Source organism: Nerophis lumbriciformis, linkage group LG11, assembly GCF_033978685.3.
Source record: "Nerophis lumbriciformis linkage group LG11, RoL_Nlum_v2.1, whole genome shotgun sequence".
NCBI lineage: Eukaryota > Metazoa > Chordata > Actinopteri > Syngnathiformes > Syngnathidae > Nerophis > Nerophis lumbriciformis.
The window spans coordinates 30900678-30927405 of NC_084558.2; the positions used below are offsets into that span (position 1 = coordinate 30900678).

The 26728-nt window shown below is 42.5% G+C and overlaps 2 protein-coding genes across 3 annotated transcripts; both read right to left on the reverse strand.

Moving 5' to 3' along the window:
- Nucleotides 1-623: 623 nt before the first annotated feature.
- Nucleotides 624-4636, reverse strand: cart4 (cocaine- and amphetamine-regulated transcript 4). The gene is made up of 4 exons (XM_061966118.1): nucleotides 4530-4636; nucleotides 4305-4468; nucleotides 1908-1991; nucleotides 624-1078 (listed from the first exon to the last, which is right to left on the reverse strand). The coding sequence occupies exons 2-4, from the start codon at nucleotides 4446-4448 to the stop codon at nucleotides 971-973; spliced, it is 336 nt and encodes a 111-aa protein (XP_061822102.1). The 5' UTR covers nucleotides 4449-4468; nucleotides 4530-4636; the 3' UTR covers nucleotides 624-970.
- Nucleotides 4637-11035: 6399 nt separating this feature from the next.
- LOC133610056 (uncharacterized) lies at nucleotides 11036-22589 on the reverse strand. 2 transcript variants are annotated; one of them, XM_061966117.2, is made up of 5 exons: nucleotides 22293-22589; nucleotides 18683-20528; nucleotides 17520-17594; nucleotides 17308-17425; nucleotides 11036-11429 (listed from the first exon to the last, which is right to left on the reverse strand). In XM_061966117.2, the coding sequence occupies exons 2-5, from the start codon at nucleotides 18729-18731 to the stop codon at nucleotides 11417-11419; spliced, it is 255 nt and encodes an 84-aa protein (XP_061822101.1). In that variant the 5' UTR covers nucleotides 18732-20528; nucleotides 22293-22589; the 3' UTR covers nucleotides 11036-11416. The 2 variants fall into 2 exon arrangements, with proteins under 2 accessions (XP_061822101.1, XP_061822100.1); XM_061966116.1 differs by lacking the exon at nucleotides 22293-22589 and having other exon boundaries at nucleotides 17247-17425; nucleotides 18683-20498.
- Nucleotides 22590-26728: the final 4139 nt, after the last annotated feature.

A 26728-nucleotide genomic window follows, 5' to 3' on the forward strand; every position in this document is an offset into this window, starting at 1 on the left:
ATACATTTATATATGTCTGTTTATTCCATTTTTAAAAACATGGGCTTTTATTGTGATTTACAACCCCAGCACATATATGTTTATGTTTGTCTTCAGGTTTCGTGTTTAAAAGATGAATAAGTCCCTTTATATTCAATAAAATCATGTGAAATCATGGGGTGGCATAGCTCGGTTGGTAGAGCGGCCGTGCCAGCAACTTGAGGTTTCCAGGTTCGATCCCAACTTCCACCATCCTAGTCAAAGACACTTCACACACCTGCTCCCAGTGCCACCCACACTGGTTTAAATGTACCTTAGATATTGGGTTTCACTATGTAAAAAGCGCTTTGAGTCACTAGAGAAAAGCGCTATATAAATATAATTTACTTCATGTTGATATCATTTGACTTCAAAGGAACACAGAAAAAGGACAACCTTTCTATTTTATTTTCATCTTTAATTAAACAAGCAGAGGAGTCTTGCTGTGAAAAGGCCATGTTGTCCTTTTATGACACACAGCTCGAAGACGCGTGTGTGCGTGTGTGAGTGTGCTCTTATCTGAGGACTAAATGTCATGCTGTTGATAAGCATCCTGCGTGTGAAGCTGAGAAACGAAAAGAAGCTTCCACGTATGACGCTGACCTCAGCGCGCTCGCCTTTGATTGGACGATCAACTTGTGATTGCCAAAAATATTCTCGCAACAAAGCGACACAAAGGGACGCAATTTGCGACCTTTTTGGGTACCTTAGTGGGTGACCAGGCCTGGAAGTAAGGTACCCAAAGCCAGACATAACCCTGCACATTGATTAGTGACTCACAGAAGCGGCTGCATGGTGAATGGACAAAGACAAAGACATATTGGACATGTTTATTGTCCTGTATGAGCGTTTAGATGTCTTACAGTGGAAGTGGGGAACAACATTTATTTGACAAAGGACAACAAGGACACATTTGAGTTCAAACAATGGGTCAAGAAGGTTTTGGGTGCCCTCAGTAGCAGCGCAGGAAGAAGGTGTTGCACGCCGCCCCCCGCAGACAGTCGCACAGTCGGCCAAATCGGGGCCCATGTTTCATCGCGCAGCGCTCGCCAACATCACACTGTGACACACAAACGTGCTTCTTTTAACACACACAGTAAGTAACATTGTATTTTTGCCTCATTCCTGTGAGAATCTTGCGTGTTACTGAAGCATCCAGGAGAGTGTCCGCCCTGAGATCGGTAGGTCGTGAGTTCAAACCCCGGCCGAGTCATACCAAAGACTATAAAAATGGGACCCATTACCTCCCTGCTTGGCACTCAGCATCAAGGGTTGGAATTGGGGGTTAAATCACCAAAAATGATTCCCGGGCGCGGCCACCGCTGCTGCTCACTGCTCCCCTCACCTCCCAGGGGTGAGACAACCATGGGTACTTTAACTTTTAACTTTAACTAGCTCAAACAACCACCAGGTAGCATCGTCATATCAGGTCGGTAGTGCATTCTTCACTCACGCCTAAAGTGAAGGATGATCTATTGTTGTTGTTGTTGTTGTTTGCTGTTGTTGTTTTTGTCTCTCTGTCTAATCCCCCTCTTGTCCCCACAATTTCCCCCTCTGTCTTCTTTTTTTTTCTCTTTCTATCCCCTCCTGCTCCGGCCCGGCTGCACTAAATGATAATATAAATACATTTAATAAAGTCAAATACAAATAAGGCAACAAGAGAAGTATCCTACACTTCTCTTTTGTAAAGTAAATCTGAACAGCCGACATGGGCATCTACATCAACTATATGATTTGCCTGAGAAGCTGGACAGGACATAAAAAAAAAATAAATAAATAAAAATAAAAAATAAAATAAAATAAAGTGAAGGATGAGGCAAAAATGACAGCGGTGCATACTCTACTCTACACAAACACATTTGATTGACAGCTGTCGCTCACGTCCTCACCCGCGGGATGACGCTGGCCTTCTTCTCCACCGAGAGGCCCACTCTGCTTTCCGCCTCGTCCACGAAAGCCTGCAGCGCCTCTGCCTGCACGGACAAACACACACACACACACACACACACACACACACACACACACACACACACACACACACACACACACACACACACACACACAGGTGACAGTTCATTATCTTCGTCAGCTGCTGGTGTGAAAAAACCCTTTAAGGAGTCACTTTGTTGACATTATTGCTGCCAAGCAGTCACAATAATAAAATCAATACCTTTGATACATTTTTTTTTAATGAAAAATGCACATAAATACATGCTAAGCCAGTAGGTTACATAACAGCACCAAAATAAATGAAAAAAACAACAACAAGCAGTTGTAACATTTGATAACAAGAGAAGAATTCATGTCCTGGCCTCGCCCACAACACTCCCATAGTGTTCATTTCTAGAACCTTCTCATTAAAACATTAAAATAAACAAAAGGCCCGAGACTTCTTATTAATCAATTGATTTTATTTTAGTTTTGCCGGAGAGCCTAAGGATTGCACAGATCGCTGACATTTTAAAAAACAAAGGTTAAAGACAGGGCAGCACTCGTTCTTCTCATCATGTTTACTATTATGTTTCTTATTTTTATTGTGTTATTTTCTATTTTGGATGGATGGATCTTTATTGTCATTGCACAAATACAAATAAATCTTGTTAGGGACCACAATGGAAACAAGCCTTTTGGCTTTTTGTGCCATCCATTTGCCTTTTTAAAGCATTACATGGATTCAATTCTTTAAGATGTCAATAAACTTCTCAATCAATCAAAAAAGGGGTAAGTGCTGGTGCCTCACTATAAGAAGATCCTGGGTTCGACTCCCAGTCTCGGGGTCTTTCCGTGTGAAGTTTGCATGTTCTCCCCGTGACTGCATGGGTTCTCTCCAGATACTCCGGCTTCCTCCCACCTCCAAAGACATGCACCTGGGGATAGGTTGGCAACACTAAATGGACCCTAGTGTGTGAATGTGAGTGTGAATGTTGTCTGTCTATCTGTGTTGGCCCTGTGATGAGGTGGCGACTTGTCCAGGGTGTACCTCGCCTTCTGCCCGAATGCAGCTGGCATAGGCTCCAGCCACCCCCGCGACCCCGAGAAAGACAAGCGGTAAAGAATTAATGGATGGATGGATACTTTTTATTGTATTATCTATTATTACTACTATTATTCTCTCAATGTAATGTTTTTATTAATTTATTAATGTATTATTCATAACTTATTTGTATATATTTTTTAATGTTTCACACTTTTTTTTTTTAGATGGCGTTAATTTTACTTATTCTCCAGTATAGACGCCTTAAAGATGGCATTTTTCCTTCATCCTCAGTGCCATGCCATGTTTTTTTTATTGCCAATAGAGCTGTGTGCGCAGTGCATCCGGAATGTATTCACAGCGCTTTTTCTTTTTCGACATGTTGTTATGTTACAGCCTTATTCCAAAATGGGATAGTATAATTTTGCCTTTAAAATTCTACAGACAATACCCCATAATGACAATGTGAAATGTTATTTTCAATTTTTTTTTTTGAGCAAATTTATTGAAATTAAAAAATCATATAGTGGGAGACTAGTGAAGATAGAGAGAAAGATGAATGCAGCAACATCATGGATGAAAATCAACACTTCCCATCCAACCTGGTGGATCATTTTTAATCCACCTTGTATCTTTTTTATGGCATTGCCCCTGTTGTTTTAAATTGAATTGTTGTTTTACTTCACCTATGTTTTGTGCAGCGTTTTGTGATTTTATCTGTGAAAAGCACTTTATAAATAAAATTTACTTACTTACTTACTAGGTGTTGCAAAGAGGAATGGGCAAACATGCCAAAGGTGCATCAATAAAGTATTGAGCAAAGCCTGTAAATATTTATGTACATGTGTTTTTATTTATTTATTTATTTATTTATTAGCAAAAACAATTCTAAAATATATTTTCACATTGTCATTATGTGGTATTATCTGTATAATTTTGAGGACAAAAAAACATTTATTCCATTTTGGAATTAGGCTATAACATAACAAAATGTGGAAAAAACTATTCAATTTCTGGTTGCACTATTCGATGAGGTGGCGACTTGTCCAGGGTGTACCCCGCCTTCCGCCCGAATGCAGCTGAGATTGTCTCCAGCACCCTCCGCGACCCCAAAAAGGGACAAGCGGTAGGAAATGGATGGATGGATGGACTATTCGTTTGTATGTTGGGTTTTCATCCCTCCTTTCTTTTTTTTACTGTAAAGCACTAGCGCTATATAAATAAAGTTTGATTGATTGATTTACAATTAAAAAAAAACCGAGACAAAAACGTCCCCCAGGCCACACTTTGGACAGCCCTGCTCATAACTCACCAGGTCCACCTTGGCCAGTCCCAGGATGGGATCATCGGGCGCGGCGGCCGGAACCTGAGCGTCGGCCGACCTTTGACCCTCACAGAAGGACGTCAGCGTGGACAGGCAGACGGACAGAAGAAAGACCAGACGCATGCTCTCCATCACCAGAAAGTCTAGATGTGCTGAAACAAAAAAGGAAGAATAAGACCAAGAATAAGACACGTCAAACATCTTCTCATCCACCTTCTTCTCGTTTGGCGTCTTCTACTTCTTCTTCTGCTGCTTTGAAGTGCTCCTGGCACGGGTCCCCTCCGCCGCCTTTATGAGCTGCTCTCGCCTCCCATTCGTCACGTTTTCAAGACGTCGCATCGCTGCCCCTTGATGGATGATGATGCTCGTCGCTCATTAATATTCAACAAGTGTTTACATGCCGCACAGGTTAGAGGTCAAACACGGTGTGTGTGTGTGTGTGTGTGTGTGTGTGTGTGTGTGTGTGTGTGTGTGTGTGTGTGTGTGTGTGTGTGTGTGTGTGTGTGTGTGTGTGTTCTGGCAATGCTTACTTAATGGGGACATCACTCTGTTTACACAGTCACCTTTAGGGGACCTCTGACGGTATGGGGACAAAAAAACAGGTCCCCTAAAGGGAAACCTTTTTAAATGATAGTCAGATCCATTCTGACTATCTGACTGGATTGGTTAAGTAGAACAGTTTTTTATGTTCTTTATGTTCAATGTTGTTAAAAATAAAAAGTAAAAAATAAAAGTTTAAATGACTTTGTATTTTATTTCTGTGATTTAAGGTAAGATAAGATAATCCTTTATTGACCCCACAACAGGGAAATTTGGGGTACTTTGTTTACGTGTTTTAAATACTGGTAAAAGAGAAAATTAATTTTTTTGAAAAGTGAAACATTTGTTATCCTGGCATTAATAGTACTGTGATTCTGTATGGTGTCCATCCTTAGTTAAAACTATTATATGTTTCCAAAAACAAAATCTGGTTTAGTGTTCCTTAGGATGACATTTTCATACAGCATGATTATAAAACATTATTACCTTAAAGTATGATTCACATTCAGAATTCTCCATCCTTCTATATATGGTAGTTGGAGTTGCAGACAACTTCATTACTGCTAAATAGCAGTTTTCAGTAATGTCACAGAAGATGCAGGATTTGCTTTAACATTTAAGTCAGTGGTTCTTAACCTCCTCTCTGAGCTGCCACCTTACCGTGGTAGAGGAGTTTGCGTGTCCCAATGATCCTAGGAGCTATGTTGTCCGGGGGCTTTATGCCCCCTGGTAGGGTCTCCCAAGACAAACTGGTCCTAGGTGAGGGATCAGACAAAGAGCAGCTCGAAGACCTCCATGAAGAATAAAAATAAAGGACCCAGATTTCCCTCGCCCGGACGCGGGTCACCGGGGCCCCCCTCCGGAGCCAGGCCCGGAGGCGGGGCACGATGGCGAGCGCCTGGTGGCCGGGCCTGTCCCCATGGGGCCCGGCCGGGCACAGCCCGAAGAGGCAACGTGGATCCCCCCTCCTATGGGCTCACCACCCATAGCAGGGGTCATAGAGGTCGGGTGCAGTGTGAGCTGGGCGGCAGCCGAAGGCAGGGCACTTGGCGGTCCGATCCTCGGCTACAGAAGCTAGCTCTTGGGACGTGGAACGTCACCTCGCTGGGGGGGAAGGAGCCTGAGCTAGTGCGCGAGGTCGAGAAGTTCCGGCTAGATATAGTCGGACTCACTTCGACGCACAGCAAGGGCTCTGGAACCAGTTCTCTCGAGAGTGGCTGGAGTCTCTTCCACTCTGGCGTTGCCGGCAATGAGAGGCGACGGGCTGAGGTGGCAATTCTTGTTGCCCCCCGGCTCAGAGCCTGCACGTTGGAGTTCAACCCGGTGGACGAGAGGGTAGCTTCCCTCCGCCTTCGGGTGAGGGGACGGGTCCTGACTGTGGTTTGCGCTTAGGCGCCAAACGGCAGCTCAGAGTACCCACCCTTTTTGGATTCGGTCGAGGGAGTACTTGAGAGTGCTCCCCCGGGTGATTCCCTCGTTCTACTGGGGGACTTTAATGCTCATGTTGGCAGCGACAGTGAAACCTGGAGAGGCGTGATTGGGAAGAATGGCCGCCCGGATCTGAACCCGAGTGGTGTTTTGTTATTAGACTTTTGTGCCCGTCACAGATTGTCCATAATGAACACCATGTTCAAACATAAGTGTGTCCATATGTGCACTTGGCACCAGGACACCCTAGGCCGCAGTTCCATGATCGACTTTGTAGTTGGGTCATCGGATTTGCGGCCTCATGTTTTGGACACTCGGGTGAAGAGAGGGGCGGAGCTTTCAACCGATCACCACCTGGTGGTGAGTTGGCTGCGATGGTGGGGGAGGATGCCGGACAGACCTGGCAGGCCCAAACGCATTGTGAGGGTTTGCTGGGAACGTCTGGCAGAGTCTCCTGTCAGAGAGAGTTTCAATTCCCACCTCCAGAAGAACTTTGAACATGTCACGAGGGAGGTGCTGGACATTGAGTCCGAGTGGACCATGTTCCGCGCCTCTATTGTCGAGGCAGCTGATTGGAGCTGTGGCCGCAAGGTAGTTGGTGCCTGTCGTGGCGGTAATCCTAGAACCCGTTGGTGGACACCGGCGGTGAGGGATGCCGTCAAGCTGAAGAAGGAGTCCTATCGGGTTCTTTTGGCTCATAGGACTCCTGAGGCAGCGGACAGGTACTGACAGGCCAAACGGTGTGCGGCTTCAGCGGTTGCGGAGGAAAAAACTCGGACAAGGGAGGAGTTCGGGGAAGCCATGGAAAACGACATCCGGACGGCTTCGAAGCGATTCTGGACCACCATCCGCCGCCTCAGGAAGGGGAAGCAGTGCACTATCAACACCATGTATGGTGAGGATGGTGTTCTGCTGACCTCGACTGCGGATGTTGTGGATCGGTGGAGGGAATACTTCGAAGACCTCCTCAATCCCACCAACACGTCTTCCTATGAGGAAGCAGTGCCTGGGGAATCTGTGGTGGGCTCTTCTATTTCTGGGGCTGAGGTTGCTGAGGTAGTTAAAAAGCTCCTCGGTGGCAAGGCCCCGGGGGTGGATGAGATCCGCCCGGAGTTCCTTAAGGCTCTGGATGCTGTGGGGCTGTCTTGGTTGACAAGACTCTGCAGCATCGCGTGGACATCGGGGGCGGTACCTCTGGATTGGCAGACCGGGGTGGTGGTTCCTCTCTTTAAGAAGGGGAACCGGAGGGTGTGTTCTAACTATCGTGGGATCACACTCCTCAGCCTTCCCGGTAAGGTCTATTCAGGTGTACTGGAGAGGAGGATTAAGGAGGAACAGTGTGGTTTTCGTCCTGGTCGTGGAACTGTGGACCAGCTCTATACTCTCGGCAGGGTCCTTGAGGGTGCATGGGAGTTTGCCCAACCAGTCTACATGTGCTTTGTGGACTTGGAGAAGGCATTCGACTGTGTCCCTCGGGAAGTCCTGTGGGGAGTGCTCAGAGAGTATGGGGTATCGGACTGTCTGATTTTGGCGGTCCGCTCCCTGTATGATCAGTGTCAGAGCTTGGTCCGCATTGCCGGCAGTAAGTCGGACACGTTTCCAGTGAGGGTTGGACTCCGCCAAGGCTGCCCTTAGTCACCGATTCTGTTCATAACTTTTATGGACACAATTTCTAGGCGCAGTCAAGGCGTTGAGGGGATCCGGTTTGGTGGCTGCAGGATTAGGTCTCTGCTTTTTGCAGATGATGTGGTCCTGATGGCTTCATCTGGCCAGGATCTTCAGCTCTCGCTGGATCCGTTTGCAGCCGAGTGTGAAGCGACTGGGATGAGAATCAGCACCTCCAAGTCCGAGTCCATGGTTCTCACCCGGAAAAGGGTGGAGTGCCATCTCCGGGCTGGGGAGGAGACCCTGCCCCAAGTAGAGGAGTTCAAGTACCTCGGAGTCTTGTTCACGAGTGAGGGAAGAGTGGATCGTGAGATCGACAGGCGGATCGGTGCGGTATCTTCAGTAATGCGGACGCTGTATCGATCCGTTGTGGTGAAGAAGGAGCTGAGCCGGAAGGCAAAGCTCTCAATTTACCGGTCGATCTACGTTCCCATCCTCACCTATGGTCATGAGCTTTGGGTTATGACCGAAAGGACAAGATCACGGGTACAAGCGGCCGAAATGAGTTTCCTCCGCCGGGTGGCAGGGCTCTCCCTTAGAGATAGGGTGAGAAGCTCTGTCATCCGCAGGGAGCTCAAAGTAAAGCCGCTGCTCCTCCACATCGAGAGGAGCCAGATGAGGTGGTTGGGGCATCTGGTCAGGATGCCACCCGATCGCCTTCCTCGGGAGGTGTTTAGGGCACGTCCGACCGGTAGGAGGCCACGGGGAAGACTCAGGACACGTTGGGAAGACTATGTCTCCCGGCTGGCCTGAAAACGCCTCGGGATCCCCCAGGAAGAGCTGGACGAAGTGGCTGGGGAGGGGGAAGTCTGGGCTTCCCTGCTTAGGCTGCTGCCCCCGCAACCCGACCTCGGATAAGCGGAAGAAGATGGATGGGATGGATGGATGGATGGATTCATTCTTAACCTGGGTTCAATCGAACCCTAGGGGTTCGGTGAGTCGGCCTCAGGGGTTCGGCAGAGCCTCCGCCGTGGAGGTCAAGACACACCCGACTCATCGTGTAAATAAAAACTTCTCCCTGTCGGCGTATTATGGATACCCCCAAACAATGTTCCCTCTAATTTTAGATATGTGTGAGCAAACGCAAAAACTCCTTGAGCATTCAGTGGAGCACATGTGAGCGACGTCAGACCTGCAGCACACCTGTCCCAAACCTGACTAAATAACAAGTTCAATGTTTTATTATTGTAATCAAATGACAGCAGTCATTTCCATGAGATTATTTTCTAATATAAGTGTTTTGGCCCACTTACAATGACTGTAACATATTGTTTTTCATGAGCTGTGTACTAGTATTATATGTCTGGGTGGGGGGTCCTGCTTTGGAAATAATGTGTACCCCTTTCAGATATCACATTTAGTTCCCACTAAAACATTCACATGTTGCACAATGAGATGTAAACATGGGATCATGTGTACATTCCTGTAACTTTCTGTTTGTAAAATATACCTTTATTAGTATTTCTTTAATACAATGACATCATTTTATGATTACGGTTCGAGTTCAGTGAATGCGCATATGAAACTGGTGGGGTTCGGTACCTCCAACAAGGTTAAGAACCACTGATTTAAGTGGTGAAACTTCCTATAAGAGGACAGCTGTAGTGCTGTATTCTGAGGATCATGTCATATTTAATTTGAACTTTTTTTTTTTAAATGGTCCTCGGTAGTCACGTACAAATTTGTGTGAATTATGCAAAATTATTTACATTTTGGTTCCCATGAACCATATTAACTCTTTTTCCCAAGGGTCCCCAGTAAGAATGATCAGCACATTACTTCATCAATCCAGAGATTTAAAGACGTGTATGAGCTAACTGGGCAGTGGCCATTTTACCTACCGTATTTTTCGGACTATAAGTCGCAGTTTTTTTCATAGTTTGGCCGGGGGTGCGACTTATACTCAGGAGCGACTTATGTGTGAAATTATTAACACATTAGCGTAAAATATCAAATAATATTATTTAGCTCATTCACGTAAGAGACTAGACGTATAAGATTTCATGGGATTTAGCGATTAGGAGTGACAGATTGTTTGGTAAACCTATAGCATGTTCTATATGTTATAGTTATTTGAATGACTCTTACCATAATATGTTACGTTAACATACCAGGCACGTTCTCAGTTGGTTATTTATGCCTCATATAACGTACACTTATTCAGCCTGTTGTTCACTATTCTTTATTTATTTTAAATTGCCTTTCAAATGTCTATTCTTGGTGTTGGGTTTTATCAAATGAATTTCCCCAAAAAATGCGACTTATACTCCAGTGCGAATTATATATGTTTTTTTTCCTTCTTTATTATGCATTTTTGGCCGGTGCGACTTATACTCCGAAAAATACGGTAATTGTTTTTATGCCTCCACAACCTGTAGAAAGGGTGGTCCCCACAAGTGATGATCAAAAACGTGGTCCCCATTCCAAATGATAACGTGTGTGTGTGTGTGTGTGTGTGTGTGTGTGTGTGTGTGTGTGTGTGTGTGTGTGTGTGTGTGTGTGTGTGTGTGTGTGTGTGTGTGTGTTAAGAAAGGAGGATCAATAGTCAGCCAATCACACAATGTTTTGTTTCAATTAGCTTGGACCAACCGCGTGGGACGACGGTGATCATTGGACGTTTATGCAAACATAAAACAGGAGAAAGAAAGACTTTGGAGATGTCGTCCTCGACCTCCACTTTTTCAAGCGGAGGTCGAGGACGACATCTCCCGAGTGCCCATTATTCATGACATGAAAGGAGGACGTTTTGACCTCCAGAAGAAAAATGAGACTCGGTCAAATTATTCAGCACCAAAATATTTGAAAAAAAACAACAACGAGTTGTCACATTTGATAAGAGAAGACTTCCTGTCTTGGCCCCGCCCACAACACTCCCGTAGTGCTCACTTCTAGAACCTTCTCATTAAAACACTAAAATAAACAAAAGGCCCGAGGCTAAACCCCCCCTCCGTCCATCATTATCCGTCAACACTGGGTGCGTGTGTGTGCGCGTGTGCGTGTGTGTTTGTGTGAGTCAACACAAGACAATTAAAAGCTGACCTCTGACCCTTCATTAGACTTGTTGCGTGGAAAAAATCGACGGCGTCTGAAAGTGACCACATTGTCTTTAATGTCTCATTCTCATGTCAACATTTGTCTTATTAGGAAAATAAACTTTTCAAATATTTTACCAGCCAACATGAAGACAATCATCACTTTAAAAAGAGTCAGCACACACACGCACACACACACACACACACACACACACACACACACACACACACACACACACACACACACACACACACACACACACACACACACACACACACACACACACAAACACACAGGTGGCCTATTTGATATCTGGTGTGCTTTTATTTACACATACAAATGTTTGCTGTCATAAATCCACGCAGTCAGTGCGGCTCCAGCGCATGAACTTTGACTTTTGTCTCACAGTGAGTGGTGCACAATCACCGCCATCATCAGCATCCCATCCTGCACATAGGAAGTCACACAAACTCTCAGCATAATTGCTCTGACCATATCAGCATATCAAGTATGTTGGCATGAACACATTTATCATGTTAGGGTTTAGCACGTTATCACTAACACATATTGCATGTTGGCCTTAACATGGTTAGCATGTAAGCATTAACATATTTATACTGATATAATAAACATACTAAGTATGTTGGCATGAACACATTTAGCATGTTATGATTTAGCCTGTAAGCAAGAACACAATTAGCATTTTGGAATGGATACATTTAGCTTATTTGCATGAACATGGTTAGCATTAACATATTTAGGCTGATATTATAAACATAATAAGTATGTTGGCATGAACACATTTAGTATGTTAAGATTCAGCCTGTTAGCAAGAACACAATTAGCATTTTGGCATGAACATATTTACCCTTTTTGTGTGTGTAACATGAACATTTAGCATATTAGCATGAACATATTTATCATGTTGGCATTAACAGATTTGTTCTTGTTTTTGCGACGAGGTGGCGACTTAGCCAGGGTGTACGCCACCTTCCGCCCGAATGCAGCTGGGATAGGCTCCAGCCCCCCGCGACCCCGAGAGGGACAAGCAGTAGGAAATGGATGGATGGATGGCATGAACACATTTTTCTTGTTATCATGAGTATGTTTAGCATGTTAGCATGAACCCATTTAGCATTTTGGCACGAACACATTTAGCATGTTTACATGAATATATTTAGCAAGTTTGTATGAACACATTTAGCATGTTTAAATGAACATGTTTAGCATATTAGCATTTTACATATTGACATGTTAACATAAAACATTTAGCAAGTCGGAAATAACACATTTTGCTTGTTTACATATTTAGCTAGTTAGCATGGAAGCATTCAGCATGTCGACATTAACAAATTTTGCTTGTTTACATAACCATGTTTAGCATATTAGCATTTTAGATATTAACATGAAACATCTAGCGTGTCGGAACTAACACATTTTGCTTGTTTGCATACTTAGCATGTTTACATGAATATATTTAGCATTTTGGCATGAACACATTTAGCATGTTTGCATGAACATTTTTAGCATAAACACATTTAGCATTTAGGCATGAACACATGTAGCATGTTTAAATGAACATGTTTAGCATATTAGCATTTTACATATTGACATGTTAACATAAAACATTTAGCAAGTCGGAAATAACACATTTTGCTTGTTTGCATATTTAGCTAGTTAGCATGAACGCATTTAGCATGTTGACATTAACACATTTTGCTTGTTTACATAACCATGTTTAGCATATTAGCATTTTAGATATTAACATAAAACATCTAGCATGTCGGAATTAACACATTTTTCTTGTTTGCATACTTAACATGTTAGCATGAACACATTTGGCATGTCGACATTAACACATTTTGCTTGTTTACATAACCATGTTTAGCATATTAGCATTTTCGATATTAACATGAAACATCTAGCATGTCGGAATTAACACATTTTGCTTGTTTGCATACTTAGCATGTTAGCATGAACGCATTTGGCATGTCAGCATTAACACATTTGGCATGTCAACATTAACACATTTGGCATGTCGACATTAACACATTTTGCTTGCTTACATAATAACCATGTTTAGCATATTATCATTTTAGATATTAACATGAAACATTTAGCGTGTCAGAATTAACACATTTTTCTTGTTTGCATACTTAGCATGTTTACATGAATACATTTAGCATTTTGGCATGAACACATTTAGCATGTTTACATAAACATGTTTAGCATAAACACATTTAGCATTTAAGCATGAACACATGTAGCATGTTTAAATTAACATGTTTAGCATATTAGCATTTTACATATTGACATGTTAACATAAAACATTTAGCAAGTCGGAAATAACACATTTTGCTTGTTTGCATATTTAGTCAGTTAGTTTGGACGCATTTAGCATGTCGACATTAACACATTTTGCTTGTTTACATAACCATGTTTAGCATATTAGCATTTTAGATATTAACATGAAACATCTAGCATGTCGGAATTAACACATTTTGCTTGTTTGCATACTTAACATGTTAGCATGAACACATTTGGCATGTCGACATTAACACATTTTGCTTGTTTACATAACCATGTTTAGCATATTAGCATTTTAGATATTAACATGAAACATCAAGCATGTCGGAATTAACACATTTTGCTTGTTTGCATACTTAGCATGTTAGCATGAACGCATTTGGCATGTCAACATTAACACATTTGGCATGTCAACATTAACACATTTGGCATGTTGACATTAACACATTTTGCTTGTTTACATAACCATGTTTAGCATATTAGCATTTTAGATATTAACATGAAACATCTAGCTTGTCGGAATTAACACATTTTGCTTGTTTGCATACTTAGCATGTTTACATGAATATATTTAGCATTTTGGCATGAACACATTTCACATGTTTACATGAACATTTTTAGCATAAACACATTTAGCATTTAGGCATGAACACATGTGGCATGTTTAAATGAACAGGTTTAGCATATAAGCATTTTACATATTGACATGTTAACATAAAACATTTAGCAAGTCGGAAATAACACATTTTGCTTGTTTGCATATTTAGCTAGATAGCATGAACGCATTTAGCATGTTGACATTAACACATTTTGCTTGTTTACATAACCATGTTTAGCATATTAGCATTTTAGATATTAACATGAAACATCTAGCGTGTCGGAATTAACACATTTTGCTTGTTTGCATACTTAACATGTTAGCATGAACACATTTGGCATGTCGACATTAACACATTTTGCTTGTTTACATAACCATGTTTAGCAAATTAACATTTTAGATATTAACATGAAACATCTAGCGTGTCGGAATTAACACATTTTGCTTGTTTGCATACTTAGCATGTTTACATGAATATATTTAGCATTTTGGCATGAACACATTTAGCATGTTTACATGAACATTTTTAACATAAACACATTTAGCATTTAGGCATGAACACATGTAGCATGTTTAAATGAACATGTTTAGCATATTTGCATTTTACATATTGACATGTTAACATAAAACATTTAGCAAGTCGGAAATAACACATTTTGCTTGTTTGCATATTTAGCTAGTTAGCATGAACACATTTAGCATGTCGACATTAACACATTTTGCTTGTTTACATAACCATGTTTAGCATATTAGCATTTTAGATATTAACATGAAACATCTAGCATGTCGAATTAACACATTTTGCTTGTTTGCATACTTAACATGTTAGCATGAACACATTTGGCATGTCGACATTAACACATTTTGCTTGTTTACATAACCATGTTTAGCATATTAACATTTTTGATATTAACATGAAACATCTAGCATGTCGGAATTAACACATTTTGCTTGTATGCATACTTAGCATGTTAGCATGAACGCATTTGGCATGTCGGCATTAACACATTTTGTTCGAGGATGATGCCGCTAGCATGAATGTTACATCGTCAACCAGCAGAGGAGAACGGTAAGCTGGCTCAGTGTACCTGCTTCAATGCTGTTAACAAAAGTACCACAGATACGTTAAACAATGCCTTTGCAAAATGGACAGCCGCCGCATGCATACCCCTTAACATCTGTGAAGATTAGATCTATCGTATTACCGTCGCGATGCGTGGGTTCATTATTTGTGTAAGACCTCAGCTATCAATGCTCTTATGGACATTAAAATCCGCATTATAATTATATTATCTGCATGCCTAACAAGATCAAAGAGCTGCTAGAAGATGTCATTCATATCACCAAAGCTGATCTGTCGTACAATACCTTTGAGAGGCACAATTACAGCAAGGATAAACAACTGTACTACAATATCAAGAGCATCAAGTTGCAACTACTGGCTGAATGTGAATTTATTATTGCTTCCTGGAGATGATTGGACACATGTAAGTAATCACAACAAGCTGGGGTCGCATTGTACCAAAAAAAGAGATCAGCATTGTCTTTTGAAAAAGTAAATACACCTGTTTCTTTAAACAACTGATTAAACTAAAGAAGAGTAAATGCAGATTTAAATAGTGCATTATATTAAGTTGTTTATGTGAGTGTTTACTACATTAACTATTAGTGCCTTGTTTGCAATATTATTGCAAAGACTTTCAAAATGTGCACTTAATTCTTACTATACTTATCATCACCAAGTTTTGAGCAAGTCGATGACTTGCAGTTCAGTATATTGGAGTTGGGGTATAAATATTTGGAGTTTTGACACCAGCCACTACACGAGAGCTGACAAATCTACAGTAATTCTAAGACTAGATCGGACCAACCTAAGTCTATGAGCATGAACGGTTGACGCCTACTTGACTACTTGACAGTTCAGTAATATATATGACAGTCTGACTACATTTTTCTTAAGCAAATTTTATTTACCGTTTTTTCCGGACTATAAGGCGTACGTAAAATCTTTTTTTTTCTCTCAAAACTCGACAGTGCGCCTTAGAACCCGGTGCGCCGACTTTACGGAATAATTCTGGTTTTGCTTTCCGACCTCGAAGCAATTTTATTTGGTACATGGTGTAATGATAAGTGTGACCAGTACATGGCAGTCACACATAAGAGATACATGTAGACTGCAATATGATGGCAATATGACTCAAGTAAACAACACCAACATTTTATATGTTCCATTGAAAATATATAACATTACACACAGCGCTCAAAAATCTATCGAAATGTTTTAGTACGACTTCGGTAAGCTATGAAGCCGCACCGCTTGATTGATTGTACTGTGCTTCAACATACAAATATTATTATGGTGTGTGTATAAGGTAAGACATATGATCTGGCGTTTTGTTTCGCAATATTATGCAAACGCAACTTTTCTTACCTTCTGGTACCTGCCAATCTGTATTTGGGATCTGTATAAATCCTGAAAAATTGCACGGGTCCGCCTTTGTAGTCCGTGCCGACCCCGTAGTCGATAAGCTTCTTCTTTTTCTCTATCTTCTTGTTATGGGACATTCATCCTCCGCTGTTGCCATTTCTAATATAAAGTAGTGTAAAGTTCTTGCTTATATCTGTCAGTAAACTCGCCATGAAAGCGCTAAAACATACCGGTGTAGTGAGTTTACATTATTCACCCAAGGAACTTTAGTTATTGGAGAGTTCCGGTCGGACGGTTTTTCACGGGACACATTTCCGGTGTTGTTGTTTCCGTATGAGGAGTTGCTGCTCCGTTATTGATTTAAGTAAAGTCTGAATGTCAATAAAACAGTTAGCTCCATCTTTTGACACTTCATTCACTCCCGTCCTTGCACGCTACACCGCTACAACAAAGATGACGGGGAGAAGACGCTGCCGAAGGTGAATAAGACCGCCCACAAAACGGACTGTCAGAAAGCGGCTTGAAGATGATCTGTAAAACATAATCTATGCAACATTTGGACCAAAGAAACACCATTACAGGTTATGTAGACCACAAGGAAGTGTTTTCCATTTTTTTTTAAATAATAATAATACGACTCCTTTAATGCGCCCTATAATCCGGTGCACCTTATATATGAAAAAAGATCGAAAATATACCATTCATCGGCACTGCACCTTACAATCTGGTGCACCCTACGGTTCGGAAAATACTGTATGTAAGCAAATAATAATAACCTGTGATTAATCATGATTAATCACGATTAATCACAGTTGAAGAATGTGATTAATCTTATTAAAACCATTTTAACTTGACAGCCCTATGTTTAAAATGTCAGCATGAACATATTTAGCATGAACATATTTAGAGGTAATCTAATTATCGCTCTCACCAGACAGACGCACGAGGATGCGGTGTTGTCGATGATGACTCCGCCCTTCGGTGTGTTGTACCGTTTAGTTGTCGTGGTGATGATCACTTCCTCCTCGTAGTCCTGCCTATTCTCATGTGAATCCAGGTAGTCGCTAGTGTTCTTCAGGAAGGTCTCCAGATCCTCGCTGCTTGTGTTGCCTGTTCGCCCACACACACACACACACAAAAACACACACAAACAATTAAAGTGCTGACTCAGTAAAACAGTGTGTGTGCATGTGTGTGTACTGACTGTAAAATGTGTAGCCAAAGGTTGCGTTGTAGTCGTAATCGTAGTCTGGTGATGATGTCACCTCGACCTCACCGCCTGCACACACACACACACAACCAAACACTAGGCAGTTGCCATGGAGACCAGCAGATAAGATGGATGAACACAAGTAAAAAGGTTAAGAAAGCATCAGCACACTCTCTACTAAAGTATTTCAATGCTAAGCAAAACACTGATGTTTTTTTAATGTGAGTTCTCTCAGAAGCTTCTATTCCAGTAAAAACACATAATTTCACCACCTGTCATGATTGACAGTGACCAGCCAGCCAATGGCAGTGCAGGAAAGCAAGACTTTAACAAGTGGCATAACACATGTTGACGGACTTGTTGGAGTTGGACAAAAGTTACTGCAATGATTAATAATACTGCTGCTAAAACACACTCTGACTTCTCCAACATAGCACTGTTTTGTGTGTGTGTGTGTGTGTGTGTGTGTGTGTGTGTGTGTGTGTGTGTGTGTGTGTGTGTGTGTGTGTGTGTGTGTGTGTGTGTGTGTGTGTGTGTGTGTGTGTGTGTGTGTGTGCGTGTTACGCTCAAGATGACAATGTGATGACACACACGCACACCGATAGGAAGTGAAGTGTATTGATTATTTATAGAGAGGGTCATCAGCTGCCAATCAATCAGCTTCCTGTCACACCAATGTGAAGGATGACATGATTGACAGCTGATACACACGCTCGCACACACAGACACACACTAAGTGCCAATACATGTGTGTCTTTGATAAGTTACATTTAACCTGACAACACACACGTATGCACACAACTGACTGACCCCTACACACACACACACACACACACACACACACTAAGTGCCAACACATGTGCATGTCTTTAAGTTACATTTAACCCGGCAACACACAAGTATGCATACAACTGACTGAACCTAGCACACACATACGCACACACGCTCTCTCACACACACACACACACACACACACACACACACACACACACACACACACACACACACACACACACACACACACACACACACACACGCACACATACACACATATTAAGTGCCAACACATGTGTGTGTCTTTGTTAAGTTCCATTTAACCTGACAACTCACACGCATGCACATAACCGACTGACCCCAGCATGCACACACACACTCACCAGCCGCCATGATGATGATGATGATGATGAAGAGTGTGAGTACAGACATGTTGCAGTGACTTGTGAACGTCCTTACTGTAGACGTCCTAAAGAAGAAAAGTAGAGGAGAGAAGAGGGGAGGGGCACAAGGGGGGGTAGTTCATCGTGTGTGTGTGTGCGTGTGTGTGTGTGTGTGTGTGTGTTTCTGTGCTTTTCCTGCCAAGTTCACTGCTCATTTGCCAGAAAAGGTCCACAGAGACAAAAACAAATACCAGCAGGAAAATCTTCTCATATTGTTGTTTGTCCACATTGTAGAGAACACATTTATGTCTGTTAATCCTACAAAGAGTCTACATTGTACAGGACACACTCATGTCCAGGAGTCCCACAAAGAGTCTACACTCATGTCCTACAAAAAGTCTATACTTTTTTTTTTGCGTATGAGGCCGCTATGTAGTTTGGTTCAGGCGTTGCAGCCAGCACTGGTGTCAGGGTCGGCGTTGAACAGATCAAGAAGTATGTCTTCAGGCGGGCGTAGGGTGCGGCACTCGTGGAGTATGTGGTGTGCAGTTAGGCTGCTGATTGGCGCAGCCCCCAGCGGTGCATGTTGGAGTTGAAATGGTCGACTCCAGTTGGTAGGCGATTTGGAGTCACCCATTTTCTGTGAGGCAGGTTGGCCCCTGGTGACAATTATGTGTTAGGGCATACTGTAAATTGAGTGGGTCGTGAGGTTCCCTGTCCGGCAGTTCTCCATCTGTCAATGATGTTGATAATGGAGCCGCAAAAAGTTGCTGCATTGCAGAAGAAAGGGGGGCTAGGACGCAGACGTTGGCGGTCAAGTTTAGAGTTCTGAACAAGGTTGTGTAGGGGATGGTTTACAGCCAGCAAGGCCTTGTTCATCAGTCTCTGTGAGAGGTCTTCTCTGCAAAGAGTCGCAAGTGCAATGCAGACTAACACTGCCAGGAACTCAGATTGAGTGGGTCATAGGCAGCCAGGGCTAATTCTCAAGGTGCTGTTGAGAATGTGTCCAGCTTTTTAATGTGTACACTTGGCACCCCGCTGGGGTCAACATATTCTGCAGCACTGTAGAGTAGGGTCAGGGCAACAGTGGACGTATTGGCTCTCTAGGATGTGCCTGCAGACAACAAAGGAGTTTGTTCCTAGATGAGACTTTGGTACATAGAGCTTCAAGGTGTTGCCTGAAGGTCAGTTGCCCATTTACCCCAAGGTATGTCGGAGTGGGTAGAGGTGTCCCTTTAAGGTTGACTGTAAGCTGACGCAGAGCTTCGTTGTTGTTGAGTTGGAAAGTTGTAAGGGTGGGTTTTGCAATGCTAAGCTGCAGACTAAAGGTCTGGAGATAGGCTGCGGTCAGTGCCATGTCTGCCATGAGCACGTCTTCTACTTTCAACTAGCATCTGTCAGAGTGAAGAAGAGCGAGGTGGTCGGCATATCTGTACTGCAGAGATGTTGTGCATGGTAGGTCAATAATGTAAACGTTAAATACCATTGGAACCAGTACTGATCCTTGGGGAATTCTGTTTCTTAGGCGTCTTGGGCAGCAGGACTGGTTATCACTTGTCTTCAATATGAATTGGCGAGGATGTTGGCAATGAATTCCACTATGTTACATTCAGGGATTATCCAGAGGAATTTCAGAATCAGGCCCTAGTGCCAAATTGTGTCGCAGGCTGCGGTCGGGCCCACTGAGATGACACCCACCTTGCATCCTTTATCAAAGATGACTTCAATGTCATTTGAAAGCTTCACATTGTGTTGTACATTGCTGCGTCCGTGAGGGAAGCTCGCTTGACGGAAGTTGGGGGTCTGGACTGGTTCCATCCCGGCAAGGAGGAGTTGTCCGAGGTGCCTGAAGGGGACGCAGAGGAGTGAAATAGGGTAGTAGTTCTTTGAGTCATCTGTAGGTTTGTGTGGTTTTGGCAGAGCAATGACGGTAGCCTACTGGCAGATGAGGAGTTTTCAGAGGGCTGAGGAGGCACCATCTGGGTTAGGAGCAGGGGTGTGGACTCGAGTCACATGACTTGGACTCGAGTCAGACTCGAGTCATGAATTTGATGACTTTAGACTCGACTTGACAAAATGTAAAGAGACTTGCAACTTGAGCCCTTGACAGGGGTCGGCAACCCAAAATGTTGAAAGAGCCATATTGGACCAAAAATACGAAAAAAAAATTTGTCTGGAGCCGCAAAAAATTAAAAGCCATATTACATACAGATAGTGTGTCATGGGATATAAATTGAATTAAGAGGACTTGAAGGAAACTAAATGACCTCAAATATACCTACAAATGAGGCATTATGTTGCAATATGTACATACAGCTAGCCTAAATAGCATGTTAGCATCGATTAGCTTGCAGTCATGCAGTGACCAAATATGTCTGATTAGCACTCCAACAAGTCAATAACATCAACAAAACTCACCTTTCATGCACAACCTTAAACGTTTGGTGGACAAAATGAGACAGAAAAAGAAGTGGCAAAAAACACGTCCTAGAAAGTCGGAGAAAGTTATACATGTAAACAAACTACGGTGAGTTCAAGGACCGCCAAAATTAGTAGGACAAAACGGCGTTCGCCAAATACTCGAATCAGTGAAGCATGTTTAATATAAACAGTGTGCTTTATAACAATTAGGGAGGTTTGTGTCATGTTTGTCCTCCTACAGAAACCATATTAAAACAAAAAATAGATTTTTTTCTCCTCATCTTTTTCCATTTTTCATACATTTCTGAAAAAGCTCCAGAGAGCCACTAGGGCGGCGCCAAAGAGCCTCATGCGGCTCTAGAGCCGCGGGTTGCCGACCCCTGGTCTACACCGTGAAAGAAACTACCAATTTCTACAAAAGGTCTACATTGTGGAGTACACACTCATGTAAACAAACCATCAGTGTTGGGACTAACGCGTTACAAAGTAACGCGTTACTGTAACGCCGTTAGTTTCGGCGGTAACTAGTAATCTAACGCGTTATTTTTTTATATTCAGTAACTCCGTTACCGTTACTACATGATGCGTTACTGCGTTATTTTACGTTACTTTTTATGTAGTATAAAGTGTGTTTTATCGGAGGGCTGCTGTGTCGTTCTGATTCTTCTTGTGTCACAAGCCGGAGAAGAGAGAGAGACATGCGCTCTGTGTGGGTGTGTCTGAGTGTGAGTGTGGGGAGCGAGGGGGGGGGGGGGGGGGGGTTGTGTCTGATCATGGTGGAGCCAGAAGTCGAGTTTGCTAAAATGGAGATATTTTCACTACTTTTCTTTTGTCGAGCACAAAGAAAATAACATTTTAGTTAAATGTAAATTGTGCTTTGGATCAAAGATGCCATCTACTGCCCAAAACAACAATTCAAATCTGCTGAAACAAGCTACATAGCAACATGCTTTGACAAAGCTAGTAAAGAGAGACAGAGACTCTGATGCCACTTCACCACCACCACCACCACCATTCACCGCTGAAGGTACACACTCTGTCAATCAATGTTCCCTCTAATTGTTCATGTGTGAGCAAATGCAAAAAGTCCCTGAGCATTGAGTGGAGTCCATGTGAGCAACTTTAGACGTGCACACTGTGGCTACACCAGCAGCACACCTGTCCCAAACCTCACTAAATAACAACTTACATCTCCATCCATCCATCCATTTTCTACCGCTTGTCCCTTTCGGGGTCGCTGGAGCCTATCTCAGCTGCATTCGGGCGGAAGGCAGGGTACACCCTGGACAAGTCCCCACCTCATCAAAGGGCCAACACAGATAGACAGACAACATTCTCATATTATTAGAATCAAATGACAGCAGTCATTTCCATTTCTAATATAAGTGTTTAGGCCCACTTATAATGACAATAACAAAAAATATTGTTTTTCATGAACTGTGTACTTGTATTGTTTGTCTGGGTGGAGGTCCTGCTTTGGAAATAATTTGTACCCTTTCAGACATTGCATTTAGTTCCCATTAAAACATTCACATGTTGCACAATGAGATGTAAGCAGGGGATCATGTGTACATTCCTGCAACTTCCTGTTTGTAAAAAATATATTTTTATTAGTATTTATTTAATATACTAACAGCATTTAATGATTAATATTTATAAATTAAGATTCCTAATAAATGACACTAGAATAAGCACACATTTGATTGGTAAATCATAGTGTAACGACCTGGAATGACACTTTATGTGTGGTGTTGGCTGTAAACGCATCACTGGCTAAGTGCCATATGTGCAAGTGTTTGCACACGTGAGAGAGCGAGCGGCTGCTGTTGATATAACAAAGTTGCTTTTGGTCTGGTTTGTACTGCAGAAAATGACCAGTTTTGCTAAATATAATTTTTTTTACTAATGTTTTGGTGATGGTTTATGGCCGACAGTAAAGAGTTTTGCTCAGTAAAGTGATGGATGGAATTCATGTCCTCAAAGCGTCTCGACAGACGTTACAATATTTGAACAATGATGACGAAAACGGTTTTCTCTGTCGTGTCCGTGTCGTGTCGAAAATTGTTATGCGCTTATTTTATTATTTGATTTTGTACATGGCATAGATTTGCCGTGCGCAGAGGACGCTTGAGCAATGTGCAATTGCACATGCGCACTCCTGAGAGGGAACGTTGCTGTCAATTCTCTTATATACTCTTTCATTCTAGACTTCTAGAGTGTTTGATTATCACATCACTCTAAATGTATAGACTATAAAGTTCACAAACATAAAGAGGGATCCTAGTGGGCCAGGCCAATCTTTCCTTATCTCTAAACTAAAACTGGGGAAATGTGTAGTGTTCTGGGTTTCAGACATGATTTTGTATAAGAATTACTTGAGGAAGAAAATGCCTGGTTAGACTTTGTGTATGTAGTGTGTGCCTTTCTTGGTTTACATCTATGCTGTTATTATGCTGTTTGTTACTTATGTATGTTATGTTGCAGCTATTTAAAATAGTTTTGTCAATTTGTTCTGGCCAGAAACAAATTGGCCTTTGTAACATATCTTTGTCTTTGTGTGTTGTATGTAGACCACATGGCTTAGCAGAGTTGAGTGATGCAAATGCATGTCAAGTTGATCAACAGATTGTATTATTCTCCAGTGCAATAACAGTACTGAAATGAAGGCTAAAAGGGCATTAATTGGAGCTTTAAAAAAGAAAGAAAAAAGAAGTAACTAAATAGTTACTTTTCACAGTAACGCATTACTTTTTGGTGTAAGTAACTGAGTTAGTAACTGAGTTACTTTTGAAATGAAGTAACTAGTAACTGTAACTAGTTACTGCTTTTCAGTAACTAACCCAACACTGCAAACCATACACAGAGTATACAATGTGGAGGACACAAACATGTCCAGCAAAAGGTCTACACTGTGGAGTACACACTCATGTCCACATGTCCTACGAAGAGTCTACCATGTGGAGGACACTCGGGTCCACAAAACCTCTGAAAAAGTTGACATTGTGGAGGACACACTCATGTGCACAAATCATACAACGAGTATACAATGTGGAGGACACACTCATGTCCTACAAAAGGTCTACACAGTGGAGGACACATCCATGTCCACATGTCCTAGTAAGAGTCTGCACTGTGGCGGACAAACTCATGTCCACATATCCTGCAAAGAGTACAATGTGGAGGACACACTTATGTCCACATGTCCTATAGAAGGACTCCTCACAATGGAGGACACACTCATGCTTGCATGTCCTACAAAGAGTCCACACTGTGGAGGACACATTCATGTCCACAAGTCCTACGGCGACTCTATACTGTGAAGGACACACTCATGGCCTAAAAAAGTCTAGACTGTGGGGGATGCACTCATGTCCCCAAGTACTATAAATCATCAATCAATCAAAGTTGACTTATATAGCCCTTAATCACAAATGTCTCAAAGGGCTGCACAAGCCATAACAACATCAGATCCACATCAGGGCAAGAAAAAACTCAACCCAATGGGGACAACGAGAAACCTTGGAAGGGACCTTGGGGAACCGGTGCAATAGATGCCAAGTGGATACAGTTAATAACGTGAGCGTCCAGTTCATAGTGAGAACTACAAAGAGTCTACACTGTGGAGGACACACTCATATCCACAAGTACTTTTTCTGATTTTGGAGCAGTGGAGTTGCTCACTGCTGGACATCATCAAGTCTAAATTCCCGGCACCAGTGGGTGGAAGACAAACACTTTGTTTGTTGGACTGCAGCACAGCTGGACACTGAACAATGCACACACACACACACACACACACACACACACACACACACACACACACACACACACACACACACACACACACACACACACACACACACACACACACACTTGTGCATGCGCACACACACAATATCCATGGGTCTTTTTCCTATTTTCCGTTCTCAGGCAAATGCACCTGATAGTAAGCTCGTTAAGTGATGTCATCAACTTTAAAAATGAAAAACACTGATGAGGTCAGAGGTCAGTCCATGACTATTAAACGGAGAGAGGTGGACATTTTATATTGAAAGTCAGCAAGTATCCACTGTGCATGCTTGGAAAAATGCAAATGGTTGTTGTAATGGACGAGGACGTTGTCCACAAAGGGAACAATTGTTGACAACCCAGCTAAGTTTTGAACCCCGAAAGTGGACAAAACATTTTATTTGAAAGCTACACAAAACTACTAAAGAAGAAATAAGAAAAAACAGACCAACTATCGGCTGCATCCACCTGCCTGGTCCACCCAGCCACTACACACTGCTTGCAAAATAAAGCACAAACAGGAAAGGCAGGGGGAAACAGGAAATACAACAATAAAAGTAACTTGTTTACAAAGTAATGTATTTCAACTCATTCCTTTCCATAAAATACGCATTTGATCATGAGTCAATATTAATATGTCATTAGTCTCATGCTGCTGGCATGGCATTTTCAGTGAAATGCATTGTGGGGAAACAGTGACGACAGAGTGCATGTGTGTGTCCTGTAAACGCGTGAAAAGTGTTGTTTCCTTTCAACACAATACAACAGGAAGTGTAGTACACAATATGAGCGAACACAAAGAGACTTTAAGAATAACATCATGGCGTCCTTCCTGCTCGTCACACGATTGGCCCAGAAGACAATTTCATCTTTACACACGCCCTTGGTCATAAAGAGCACAGCAGGGGTCAGAGGGCACGGATGTCCTTCCCAGTATGCATCTCCCAGCTGATCATGACATCCTCGAGGGGTTGCTGCCTTGCTCAAAGGCATGCTGGGAAAGTCAGGGTGTTCTCATGGAATCTAAATTTAACCGCAACAGCAGGAACGTTTCACGCTGTGTGTGTGAGAGAATACGCTTGTCCTCAGCATTTAGACCACTTCTCTCTTGGAATCAACATGCGTTGGTAATTCCTCAGTAGTAACGTTGATCAAAGTCATGACAATAAACATTCGCTTTATTGCCGCAACACAAAAGCAGACATTCATTCTCAGAATTACCATGTAGTTCATAAGCGAACAATAACTAGGGACCAAGAGGAGTCGCCTTAGTGACAGTTTTAAGTTACACTTGTTGGCGTCACCGTGGTCCAGTTGTGACTTGTGGTTCTGGTCCTTTGGTTGCGGTCTTGCTCCTCCTGGAGACTTTGACCAAATGAGCCGCAGTTAAAATGACAGATACTACAAATATAGGATATTATAAATTGCGAACTAATTTTTTTCTACGCCATAAAATGTAGCCATAATATGGCGGAATACTCTGCTCTAGGGTTGTACGGTATACCGGTATTAGTATAGTACCGCGATACTAATGAATCATTTCTGAAACGTACCAAACCTGCACCCCCCCCGGCCCGCGTCGAAGTCACGTCGTGACATTGCTGGTTTACGAGCAGAGGAGCATGTTCGGTAGCGCACAATCACGGAGTACTTACAAGCAGACACAGCGTGTAGACAGAAAAGGGAGAACGGACGCATTTTGGTCTAAAAACTCAACTGAAACGCCCTCAGACATGGCTAGCTCACTAGCGGCTAACATCCAGCCCCATTCGGCAGTGTTTTAGCTACTTCTAAATCTCTAATCCTCGCCTCCATGGCGACAAATAAAGTAAGTTT

Bases quoted from the DNA above. Each gene is read 5' to 3' on its own strand.
- cart4 (XM_061966118.1), bottom strand. From the start codon at position 4,448: ATGGAGAGCATGCGTCTGGTCTTTCTTCTGTCCGTCTGCCTGTCCACG. The intron at 1,992-4,304 runs GTGAGTTATGAG...TTGTCCGTGCAG, and splicing joins GACTGGCCAAGGTGGACCTG to GCAGAGGCGCTGCAGGCTTT. The intron at 1,079-1,907 runs GTGAGGACGTGA...TGTGTGTCACAG, and splicing joins AGGCCAGCGTCATCCCGCGG to TGTGATGTTGGCGAGCGCTG.
- LOC133610056 (XM_061966116.1), bottom strand. From the start codon at position 18,731: ATGTCTGTACTCACACTCTTCATCATCATCATCATCATCATGGCGGCT. The intron at 17,426-17,519 runs GTCAGTACACAC...GTGGGCGAACAG, and splicing joins CTTTGGCTACACATTTTACA to GCAACACAAGCAGCGAGGAT. The intron at 11,430-17,246 runs GTGAGAGCGATA...TCCTATGTGCAG, and splicing joins CATCCTCGTGCGTCTGTCTG to GATGGGATGCTGATGATGGC.